We start from the raw sequence: 12,833 nt of genomic DNA, 5'->3' as shown, positions 1-12,833 counted from the left end.
AGCCTGGTCTACTAGACCTAGAGCTAGTTCTAAGACAGCCAAGGTTACACAAACCCTGTCTCAAAAACAAAACAAAACAAAACAAAACAAAACAAAAAAAACCTTAAAAGTTTTGGAGAATCCCTCAAGAAGAAGAAAGCGCCTCACCTCGTCCGAATCATCGTGATATCCACTTTTCGCGTGGGAGGCTGTATCCAAAGCCTCCACGCCGTCAGCCTCTGCATGTTGCTGTAGCACAGAGTATCGGTGCACCAGGAACCTGTGGAGGGGACCCTGGTTAGTTTCCTGAGCTGAGGAGAGAGCATTTCTTATAGTATGGAATTTCCTCGGTTTTCCACACTCATGGCTGCATTGCATGCAGATATACTATACACAATTTAGACCTGATCTTCAGGGTTATCATTAACTCCTTAGTGTCTGCCAAGAAAACTGGACCACATGGCTTTTGGTTTGGATTCAGTAGCTCTGACCTACTTCCGCATTTCTTACCTTCCGCCACAGACATATTTCTTCACAATGAGGACTCCTGCTACGACTGTGACAAGCATCAGTCCCACGATGGCCAGGATAATAGGGACAGAATTCGACTTGGAATTCTTGATAAATTAAAACAAACAGAGCGGGAGTTAGGTGTGCAGTGTCTATGGTTGTGTTCACATGTTCCAACAAACTTGGCCAGGGTACATCTCCACCCCCCCAGATGACGGGGCTAGCACACCAGCACAGGGGAATCTGAACACCAGCTGCCTGGAAGCTGTAGTGCAGGGCCTTCAATGTCAAAGTCACAGTGGAAGCCTTGGCCACTGCTTCAAAGCAGGCATGTCCAACCTTTTCACATTGCAACGTGATGCTGTCATCTAAGAAGTTCATGCTTAATTGAGTTATGGAAAAAAATCACATGAAGAATTCATGTTTTAAATAAGTGTACAATTTTGTGTCGGTCCGCCTTTATAGCTATTCTTGTTGTATGTAGCCCTGGGGCCACAGGCTGGACATGCCTAGAAGATCACTTTGGTCACCTGGTCCCTGTCCCTCATTTACAACTCCTAGAGGTTATGGGTGGAGCAGGACAGGAGGCTGAGAGAAAGGGGTGCTGAATGAGTCTATTACTAGACTATCCTCTTTGAAGACATGTGTCAATGCTGTTCCAGGAAGGCCACTATATGACAGGAAGATTTCTGTCGTTACTACCTTTTGGCATGTTTTTACAGATAAGCCTTATCAGATCATTGTTTTCGTGTAACCTACCTGCTTCTGGGTAGGAGATAGGAAGTGTGTGTTTTCAGTGTATCCAAGAGGAGGCGAAGCTGGATTCTGGGACAAGCTGTGTCCCTGTGGGCGGGAGTCCTGTGCAATCATACACACACAAACACTCTGAGGACAGCCACCAGCAGTCCAGGGCAGGGGTGCAGAGAAGGGGGAACTGCCCCCCTTACCAATACACACACCCATACACTCTTCCCTCATCACCTTCAGAGTCCCTCCCTTGTCAGTGTCTCCTCCCTTTGAACAGCAGGGATGAGGTGCCAGGGCTGTCAGGTTACCTCCCAAGTCACTGCTGGCCCTTCTTTAACTAGGAGGGCTCCCGAACAGTTACCTCATCTGTAGAGCTCCACCAGACAGATCGGCACCGCTCGTCCTATGACTTGATGTGAGACGGTCCATTAGGACCATAGCACAGCTTTCGTTTTAGCACACTTGGCATGCGTAGCACAAAAGTCGCTACCTACCGTGCAGGGCTCTCCTGCGTGTGTGCGAATCCCCAGTCCAGGGCTCTTTATGGTCTTATATTCTTTTGTTAATTTTTTCCAGAGGCTCGTTTGTTTTTAAATATTTTTGTTTGTAAGCTGTGTGTGTGTGTGTGCACCCACGCGTGCAAGTGTGCATGAGTGTGTGTGCACCTGTGAGTGCAGTGCCCAGAGTATCCAGAAGACAGTGTTACATCCCCGGGAGCTGGAGGTATGGGCAGTTGTGAGAGGCCTGGCATGGATGCTCTAATCCACACTGGGGTCCTGTGCAGGGACAGTATGCACTGTTAAGTGCCAAGTCATCTCTCTATCCCCAACTGTTTGTTTTGGAGACAGTGTCTCATGTAGCCCAGGCTGACTTCAAACTAGCTATGTAGCCATGAACTTCTGACCCTCCTGCCTTAGCTCCCAAGTGTTTGAGTTACAGGTGTGCATGGTTGTCCATGTGTTACTGGGGATTGCAGCCAGGGCTTTATGTATGCTAGGCAAATACTCCACCTACTGAGCTACAGTGCCCTGCTCTGTCCTTTCCGCATGTGTATCCCTCACTCCCTGAGCATAACTCCTAAATCTTTTCTTCTGAATGACTCTGGGCCTCATAAACTCTATAACTCCATGCTGCTAAGACTTTTATAACTTTACATAATACCATTTTCTCCCAAACACAGAACAGCTCTTAGCAGGATGAGCCTGTCACTGGGGTATGGCATGTGACGGGTCCTGCATCCTGACAGCTTCCCCTGCAAAGCTCTGCAGGACACTGTGGCCATCCCATATTGATTCCTAAGTGTAACTTTGGTTCTTCCTGACAACATGAAGCCCTGCCCACACCCAGACCTAGGTTTGTTTTCAGCACACCTGCTGCTTCGTGGGGCTCAGGACACTGCTTGTGCACTTCCTTTTCAAGTCTTTTACTTCTCGGGCTGGGCTCATCCCACCTTGGCACCTGTCTCCTGGGATTTTCCGGTACCTGAAGAGCAGAGGAGCTTGGTCAGAGGCTGGCAGTGACTGTGTTGGTGTCTGGGGGAAGGCACAGAGACAGTAGCCAGGGGTTCTTGTCTGGGGTGCACCTGAGCACTTCTTTGCAGGAGCTCCAGCCATCCTGTCTCACAGGCTGTGAAGTACACGGAGCCTCAAAGAAGCAAGTTTATGAAAGTTTCCCAAAATCCCAAAACGACAAATTGGAAGCAGCAGTAATGCCAGGCAGGGGCCAGTTGTTGATAATGAACACTAGGAGATGCCTGTGAGCAAACTGGGCTCTCAACTCACTGCAGTGAGGAGGATCTCCACAGAGCAGCAGAGATGCCAGAGAGCTACTCCAAGGCTAAGCCAAGCAGTGGAGAAGACATGATAAATCTCTGTGTCAGTTAGTGTGCAAGGAGCAACTCACACCTAAATACCACACACACACATCACCACATATACACACCACACACACACGCACACAACATACATACATACACCACACATCACACATGCACAATGTCTTAGTATGCAAGAAGCAACACATACATACCACACACAAACAACATACACTATACATCACATATACATACATGATAAATAACTATGTTAATGTGCAAGAAGCATCACACCCACACACCATATACACACCCTCCCACATACTACACACATAACATACACATGATATCTATATTAATGTGCAAGAAGCATCACACATACACCATAAATACCACACATACACACACTACACACATACCCACCCCACATTACATATCTATACCGCACACACCACATACATACATCACACACATGTAAATGTCTATATTAAGGTGCACGAACATTACACACATACACTATACACACACAACATATAAACATACTACACACATACACACTATACATACATATCACATATATGCATAACACACACACACACACGCATACCACACATAAAAATAGAGAAGAGGAGGAAAAGGGAAGGAAAAAGGGATGGAAAGAAGGTAATTTTAGCAGAATACATTAAAAAAAAAAAAAAACAGAATATATTCCTGAGCTCTTGCCTCTTTCCAGAAAACAGATTTGAAAACTGCAGAAAGTTCTTGAAATTTGAGGATACTGAGGAAATCTGAACAAAGCTCTAGCTTCACTTAGCCTCTGCCTCTAACGGACTTTAAAAGGCCCCGACTCAGAGGCCACACCGCTATTTCTCACCCGCTGAGCTGTAGCACTTCTGATGCTGGGTCATGACGCTGGGTCATGTGATCACGGTGGCTCTTGTTCATTTTCAGGGGCTTTTGTTTTGTTTTTAAGACAGGGTCTCACTATGTCACTCTCACTGTCCTAGAACTCACTAGGTAGGCCAGGCAGGCCTTGAACCTACAGAGATTGGCCTGCCTCTGCCTCTCAAGTGCTGGAATTAAAGGCGTGTGCCGCCATACCCAACAATTTTCAGGGACTTAAATGGCCACAACTCAAGTGACTATGCAGGGGATCCTTTGAATGACCCAGCACAATTCAATGGGTGACTTTCTGACATTAAAGGATCTAAAACCTCCCACCTGAGACTATGGGAGCACCATTTCTGAGCATCTGTGTGTGTGTGCTCTGTGAGGAGCTATGAAGCTGAGTTGCGCAAGTGCCCATATTTATTTATGCCCATGGAAGCCATCCCCCCTTCCTTTCTCAACACAGGACTTTCCAAGAAGAATTGGCTAGCCTAGAACTAGGTGTGTAGTACAAACTGCTGTTGAACTTAAGGGGACCTCCCACCCTGTAGCCTGAATGTTGGGGTTACAGATATGACACTGCCCCATCAAGTTTCATTCTGTCTTTCTCTACAAATGTCGCTAAACCCTCTCCTTAGGAGAGCAGGTCTCCATAAACGTGGCCACCTCCCTGGGAAGTTCTGTTCTACAAATGCATTATTTTGTTGACTGAAATATTATGAGGTAGGCAAAACAGGCCTGGGCCCAGGGCTGGAGGCAGGGAAGGGCGCTATCTATGGGGAGATTTTGTGTGGTTTCAGGGCCTGCACAGACTTAGCATTTCTATGTCTGTGCCTTCAGACTGCACCTCAAACTGAGTCCTGGAGAAAGCTCACTACCAAGTAGCACAAAAATGGGAGAGGGGAGTCCTTGGGAGAGCACTGCACTGGCTCCTGTGGAGGCCACTTGAACATAAGATTAATGAAAACTTTAATCTTTGCGCTGGAGTCAATGGTCCCAGGAGGCCAATATTTTATCAGAATATTTTCTCATCACAGAAGGTCTACTAGATGGTGATTTCATGAATGTCCTGGAACACCACTCACTCAGAACCGTGTGGCAATACACTGCTTTGGCTCAGGGCAGTGAGATCATGCCGTGGGGAGGCCGCCTTACCCATTTGTTGTCAGGTGCTCCTCCTTGCCATACAGACAGAACTCTAACTCATGTCCCTTCAGTTCCGGCTGCTCCACACACTCCGAGGCATTCTCTGGACGGAAGTAGCCAAAGTCACTGTAAGAATCAACAATAAGGATACTTTTGAAGTTGCCTGCCTACAAGTCAGCACGCGACTGGTGGGCCAAGTGGATGGCTAACATTCCCATTGTGAATGTTCCGACTGAGGTAAGAACAGTTTCTTGGGGAATGGGTTGGGAAAGCTATGGCGTCCTTGCAGGTCCATGCTAAAATCTTAAGTGTTTTCCACAGGTCCCTGTGTTAAAGGCGTGGTTCCCAGGATGGAGCTACTGAGAGGTGGTGGAGCATTTAAAGGTTAGGGCCCCAGGGACTGACTTGGTCTGCCTCACATTTCTGCCCTGCAGTGCTGCTCACACTCCAGACACTTGCATGTGTGTTAGCATGTGTAAAGTCCAGACCCAAGCATGGAGGCCAAAAGGTAATGTCAGGTGTCTTCCTCTCTACTTCTCCTCCTTGGCAATTTTTTGAGATAGGGTCTCTCACTGAACTTGGAGCTCACTGACTGACAGACTAGCTAGATGGGCCAGTGAACTCCAGATCTGCCCGTCTCTCCCCCATCGCTAACACTGGAGTTGCAGATGTATGCTGCCTTATGTGGGTGCTGAGGGTCAGAATTCATCATCTCATGCCTGTACAGCAAGCACGCAGGCCACTGATCCAAGTCCCTGCCAGCCCCATCCATTCCACGCCATCTCTTTGTAGTATCTCTCATCCACCCTCCCTTCCGTGAGATCCTGCCTCTTTTCCAAGGTTGACCCTTGACATGGACAGCATCCATTTTTGGTCCCTCCACCCTGAGTCCTTGCACACAGACTATAAGAAAGGACAACTGATCTCCCCCACTCATTAGTGTCTTCTCCTCACACTCCATGTCTACCCTATAAATCATCCTTTATCTTTTAACTGGGCAAATCTCTCCCTCTCCCTCTCCCTCTGGCCTCTCTCTCCCTCTCCCCTCTCTCTCCTCTCCCTCTCTCTCGATTGAATACAGGGTCTGATATATACTTGGCAAGTGTTCTAGCCCCAAGCTATATCCTGTGTCTAGCCATATTTCTTGCAAGAATACTTTTAATTACCTTATTTTGCTCATCTAGACTGTTAGCCACCCCACCCCCTAGTGCTGGGGACTTAACTAGACTCTGACACACACGAAGCGAACATGCTACCACTGAACCAAATGACATCTCTAGCTCCTCATTTATGTTTTAGTTCCTGTATTTTGACTTCAACACCTACTGCAACCTTGGGAATGAATGCCTAAGGCCCCACGAGGCTTACTGACCGTCACACCTAACACTGCCTCCTCCTTGATTCCACATCTGTTTACAACGGTACCTTTCTTCCACCATCTGAAAGGGAAACTTAGCTTGAATGTCCTCAACCTGGACTCCGATCCATATTTTTCTTTTTTAAAATGTAGCTCTAGCAGGCCTGGGGCACACTATAGATGAGGCCATCCTGGAGTTCACGGGGCTCTGCCCGCCAAGTGTTTCTCTCTGACTCCTCTCAGCCTTCCTTGGTGTGCTGCTGGGTGTCTATGCTCCCAACAGGTCTCTGGCTTCTCTGACCCACTTGCTCATCAGCACTCGGCTTGATGCCACCACCTCAACAAGCTGTTCTGAGATCTCCTCCTTTTCAGCACAGGGGACCCTTCTCCTCTCCTCACTACTGCTTCCTGTGTGTGGGAGTCTGGTGGGGGGAAATGGAAGAGGCTTTCAAGCCATGCTGTCTGTCTATCCATCTTATTAAAGGCCAAGGGGAGGTTCCAAGGTGCGGGGTGAGGACAGATCTTCCTCACATAGGAAGTATTCTCACGACCCTGCGTTCTGCAGAACCCCAGCATGTTAGGAGATAGCACCTCAGGGAAAGAGGGCCCCAGAAGCCAGGGCAAGGACGGGACAACCCTTCAGAGTGACCCCATGCTTGCCTGGCAGCCAAAGTGAGCCGAGTGATGTGTTTCCTGTGGAAATGAGGATGGGAGGAGCCACCCAGGGCTGGACCTGAGTTTCCTTCAGACCTGCATTGTGCTGTCACCTGTAGGTCAGGGGACTATGACAAGGGGACAAGAGTACTAGCTGTCCTCTTTGTCCAAGTGCTTTAGGGAGCCAATTTTACTTCCTGTCTGTCACAAGCAGCAAGTTATCACCTGCAATATGAGGCAGCTCTTATTTGCTCCAAATGTCCTCATTTAAGTGGCACTGGCCTCTTGTATATCAACTAACACCAGACCACCACATAAGTAACTCTTGATCTCTGATGGCCCTGAACTTCAGCGAGTGCATCCCGGTGGCCTCTAAACTCACTGAGACCTGGGCACCATGAACATACTGATGTCACCTCTAGTCTCAGGACCAAATCACCAACCTTCAGTCCTCAGTCTTGCAGATGATCGAAAGCCTAGAGCCTTCCAGAAGTCGCCTGCAAAGTCCAATTTCCTCCCTGCCCCCGAGCTACTGTTTCGGTTGGTTTTAGTTTATCATTTTGTAGACTGCCCCTGCAACCATTCCTGCTTTTTAAAATTTAGTTTTGAGACAGAGTCTTATGTATTCCAGGCTATTACTGAACTGCTCCTCCCCCCCCCCCAAGAGCTGGGATTACTAGCATAAACTAACACACATGGTTTATTTGCTGCTGGGGACTGGACTCAGGGCTCCGTGCATGCTAGGCAAACCCTGTACCACCTGAATTACATGCCAGACCACCTCTTCTTATTTAATTTCTGTCCTTCCCTCCTCTAAGGCTAGACAGTCTCTATGTCCAGTGACTATCCAGTGTGATAAAAGAATCTCTTAAGTGTTAGTAACATTTGGTCCCCTTTCTCTGGGCTTCACTTCTGTGGACAGCAGACAAGAGAGCATTTAGTAGCTGGATAAGACAACTATTTTCACCTCCCCGAATGTGGGACAGGGGCTGACAGAGGGGTCTGAGGAGTGCTGATACCAGAGGAAGTCCTCCAGGGAACACGGACAGACAGATGGCTGCTTGGCCACAACATAGTCTCGACCATTCTGACAGACGGATGACTTCCGTAGCCGTAGGAACTGTTCTTTATAGCCCAAAATGCAGCCATCTTTGTAATCTCCAGGGTCTGTGGAGTGTGCCAGCCACGTGGTATAGTCATCCTCTTCACCTAAAGGACAGACAGAATGTTCAGGAGTTGGCAGAGCACACAGCCCGCCCACAAGAGAGAGGCAGCTGTCAGGCTCAGGGGAGGAGGAGGGGAGGGAAAGCAGGTAAGCTGTCTGATTCAATCTCTTGCTTCAGTCTGGAGTTGCAAACACAAAGTCACTTTAGTCTAGAACCCACTAGCAACTGCACTTCCTCATAGCAAAAGAAGACTCTCTCCATCTCGCCTTCTGTGGGGGATTAGGAAAAGTCTTTGTTTTAAAGTGAGGCTGTACAGGAGGCACTAGAGTCATCCCAAACCAAGAGGCCGCTGTCTGCTTGATGGCCCGGTCCCTCCATCCCTGGAGCTGCTAGGGACAAGCAGCCGTGTTCCCACACATTGGCCATTGTTTAGCATAAGACACCAACAAGAGCCCAGATTCAGTGTTACCAGGCATACTGGGCTTCCAGCGGAAGGGAAACCGGCCTCTTCCTAGCTTTTCTTTAGACCCACTGATGCTCTGATGGCCAACATCTGCTTCTGCTTCAGCTGTCCACATCATCTGCTCCTAGGAAAATGCTCCTAGGTTGGAACCTAGAGTGTTGCCTGGGTTTTTTTTTTTTTTATTTTTTTATTTTGGGGGGGCTTGAGGACCAGCAGTGAGCAGCCTGCTAGGGGACAGGTGTATAACAAATATTTGAGAGCTAATACAGAGTTCCCTGCTGAGCATGAACTCACAAGCCAGCTCTGCCCACCTTCTTTACTGCATTTAGAAGTCAAGCGCACTCAGGTTATGAATCACACTTAAGTGTCTTATAGAAAAGGAAGTGCAGGCTGAGAGCCTTGTATTACAGGGACCACAGGGTGAACCCAGGGGACACCTGTCTCTAAAATGACTCTAGTAAGCCCTTGATTGTATGATGACGACAGTAAATGCAGGCGCCTTTCCCACAGTGTTTTCTTTTAGTCTACATCTTTCTCAGTGAGACACTACGCTGGGTTTGTTTGCGACACTCTGGGAGTGCCATGTGCTGGACACTTCCTTCTGGAAGTCCTCACACTTGCCCGGGGTTTAGAGTCTCCACTAGGACTCACTCTAAACTAAACCTCCATGTGAAACCCCTCCCTTCAGTGTTCTAAGTAACAGGATCAGAGAGAGGTCCTTTCAAACACTCCCCTCCAAAGCTTGCTTTCTACAGTCCCAATGCATCCCATATCCTACAGAGGGGACCCCCCCCCCAAATGTCACAAAATCACTTAAGACAAACAAGGCAAAAGAATGTCTCATAAATGGTACAAAAGATCTTTCTTGCAGGGCAGAGCTACACTGTCCTGTATGGCAGGCACCCCCCCTCCTTCATTCCCCCCCTTCCCTTTCTGGAACTCACTGTAGTTTACATTGGGTTTGAATGGTTATTCTGCCTATATCATAGGCAGACCTTCCCCCCCCCCCCGCCAAGCATGGCTGGATAAATTGAGAATTGCTCAGGAATGTTGACTTAAAAGGGAAAAAGTGAATTATCCGTGTATTGCTTACATGTTGAAACAATAATGTTTTGGACATTTATAGATAATTCTACCATGAAGATGTAGCTCACCTTCTATTTTATAACATAACTAACAGAATAATTTAAATTATGCAAATGCCCCTTGTATTTCTTGTGGACAGCACTAGCCCCAGGATGGCTTCTCTGTTCCACTGCCCTCGTGGAACATCGTCCATCGACGTACATATGCATGTGCATCTGATTACCCTGGCTGAAAGAGATTCCTCTGAATGCGTTATTTGGGAAAAGGAGTTTACAGATTTCTGGTGGGAAATTCCGAAGGAGACACTCACAGTTCCGCTCAAGGATGTCTTTGAAATCGATTGTGTAGGAGACCCACTGGCGGGTAATGAAAGACTCTGTGAATCCCCAGATGCTGATGTTCATGGACCTGGCTCCAGGCTCGGAAGCAAGCCCAGTGAAGTAGATGGGCTCCTGAGTGAACACATAGCTCTGCCAGCACTGGCCTTCATCTGTGGAGAACCTGAAACCCGAGTTAGAGAAGGATCATGACAGAGGACCAGCATGGACTAGGGGTATCAGGAAAGCAACCTAGCCCTTTGCCCCAGACCAGGAGACACCCTTGTAGTTAGAGGGTGACTTATGTCTGAAAATTATGTTATTTTCCAATACCTCTAGTTAGCAGGGTAAGAGAAAGGATTCACTCATAGAAGGCATGGAAGAGAATACCTCTCTCAAAGGAAGACAGAGGTGTGGCCCAGGTAAGAATGAGTTTCTAAATTAATAAGTTAATTCTAAATTAATAAGAACTTAAGATAGACTTGAAATACCTCGAATTACTTTATAACATGTGCACTGAAGTTAGAAATTAACTTGGTAGAGTGGCTGGGCATTTCTACATTTTGGGCAGTGGAGAGAAAGAAGATTGGTATTTTTCATTTAATCATGGGTGTGGGTATGGATGGGTTGTTTTTAACTTCACCATGTGCATTCTGGGTACTGAGCTCTGATCGTTAGGCCTGGCAGCAAACACCTTTACGTGCTTAGTCATCCTGCTGGCCCAAGAGAAATAGTCTCAAAACGTGATAAAATCTACAGCTGGGAGGAGTGAGAGGGGAAGTGGTATTGAGCAATCTGGCTTGCTCCCAACAGATCCCTGTGAGGGAGAGCCTTTGCCAGAGGTCTGCAGAATCTAACCATGAAAATCAGGGTTGGGGTCCGGCTCTCCCTGCAGTAAGCCCGAGAGCTTCCCCACCACTGCCTTCTATGCAGATAATGTGTGGGGAGCTTCGAGCATGCATACTTAATCACATTGATAGGACGGTTGCTATGCTCAATGGCCACGATGATGCCTCCAGAGTCCAGGATGGTATAGTAATGCGGTCCTTCTAGCATCTTCGCCCAGGAGTAACCCCCATCATCTGAGATGTACACGTCTGGGACCATCACCGAGATGGCGTCTCCCACACTACCTGAAAAGTAATTGACCATTAGCATCCATCAGCAATGAAGCCGTGAGGAGTTACTGACAAGAGGAAACCTTCGACTGAATTTACTGTGTGTGTCACCAGGCCTGTTGTAGTAGAAATGATGGCCATCAAGGCCTAGCTGCTGTTCTTGCCAATAAGAGTCTAAAAGAGCCCAAAAAGTTGTTGCAATACTGGAAGTTCTATTAAAGGATCATGTTCTAGTCACCTCAAGCTGGACATGTGACACAGTTTAGCACTGTCTCTGGGAATCACAAGGTGAGGGACTGCCCAGGTCTGAGTGGGCTACACCCACGTTTGTGAGAGATTGTCTTGATTAATGATTGACACGGGAGGGCCCAGCCCACTGTGGAGCACCATCAATCCTCTAGGGAGGCCGTTTTGCCTTGTATAAGGAAGTTAGCTGCTGATCAGCCTGAGGAAGGTCAGCCAGGAGCTAACATGCTCCCTCAATGATGAACTGTGACCTGGAAGGGTAAGATGAAATAAATCCTTTCCTCCTCAGGTTGCATTTGGTCAGAGTGGTTTATCACAGCAACAGAAAGGAAACTGGAACAAAACATAACAGCTACCTACTATTGGGGGGTGAGCTTATGGTGTGTGTTTGTGTGTATGTGTGTACATGCATGCACGCACAAGCCCAAAGGCAGTGCTGTCTCCCTGTGCTTGGTGGCCCAGTCCACAATGGTGAGAGGAAGGGGTCTCCTTACCATGAGCGATGACTATGCCCACGGCATTGGGCTCAGAGAGTGGAGCCATTGGAACATTTAGCTTCTGGGAGATGCTATAAGAAGCGTGGATATGAAGGCTGCACTGTGAAGAGAAACCAAAGCCCAGATTAAAACCAGAGGTTTGACAGCCTCAGTCCATTCACAGAGCCTCCCAATAAGACTGTGAATTTAACTCAAACCTCAGTGGCATGATTCAAAAACAAACAAACAAATAAACAATAATGACAAAAACAACCTGGTAGAATTCATTTACTAAAATATACTATCTGGCTTTTTAAGTATTCTCTTCGGGATATTCTCGCTTAATTAGCCTTCAGAACCTTCTCACCATGTAAAACTGAAACTACCACTTTTAAAGCAACAGGTCTCCACTTCTGTCTCCTGCGCCTGAGAAATCACATTCCATTTCTTGTCTCTGTAGACCTGACTACTCTAGGGTCCCTTTAGGATATTCACTCATAGAAATGAATCACACAGAATCCATCTTTTTGTAATGGGCTCATTTCACTTACAACAATGTCCTCAGGGTTGACCTATAGTGTAGCATTTGTCAGAATATCCTTTCTGCATAGAGCAAAATAATATTCCATCTCGGGTGGTGGCGGGGTGAGAGAGTGTATATTATACTGTATTAGCCCATTCAACTGCTGATGGCCTTGCCTCCACTGCCTTGGTCACTGTAACTAGTGTTACATAGATGGCTGGCACGATTATTTTATGGAGATTCTGTTCTCATTTCTTCCCCAGCTGAGGACTGAAACCAAAAGCTTTACACTGATTGACAAGTACTCTACACCCAGGACACATCCCTAATCCTTATTTTTAAGT

The 12,833-nt window shown here is 47.4% G+C and overlaps 1 protein-coding gene across 4 annotated transcripts in view; it reads right to left on the bottom strand.

Annotated features, from left to right (window-relative positions):
• Sort1 (sortilin 1) overlaps nt 1–12,833 on the bottom strand; it is an 80,313-nt gene that overhangs the window by 4,614 nt on the left and 62,866 nt on the right. For 2 of the 4 annotated variants that reach the window (XM_029537456.1, XM_029537457.1), the window contains exons 12-20: nt 11,985–12,087; nt 11,091–11,259; nt 10,120–10,310; nt 8,114–8,303; nt 5,093–5,209; nt 2,607–2,718; nt 1,249–1,347; nt 490–596; nt 148–259 (exon numbers count right to left, since the gene is read on the bottom strand). In XM_029537456.1, coding sequence (XP_029393316.1) covers nt 148–259; nt 490–596; nt 1,249–1,347; nt 2,607–2,718; nt 5,093–5,209; nt 8,114–8,303; nt 10,120–10,310; nt 11,091–11,259; nt 11,985–12,087 — 1,200 coding nt within the window. The remainder of the gene's footprint in view (nt 1–147; nt 260–489; nt 597–1,248; nt 1,348–2,606; nt 2,719–5,092; nt 5,210–8,113; nt 8,304–10,119; nt 10,311–11,090; nt 11,260–11,984; nt 12,088–12,833) is intronic. The other 2 variants (XM_029537458.1, XM_029537459.1) reach the window with 1 other exon arrangement.

The sequence above is a fragment of the Mus pahari genome, chromosome 4 (assembly GCF_900095145.1).
Source record: "Mus pahari chromosome 4, PAHARI_EIJ_v1.1, whole genome shotgun sequence".
Lineage (NCBI taxonomy): Eukaryota > Metazoa > Chordata > Mammalia > Rodentia > Muridae > Mus > Mus pahari.
This window is presented reverse-complemented; position numbering and strand designations above follow the sequence as displayed.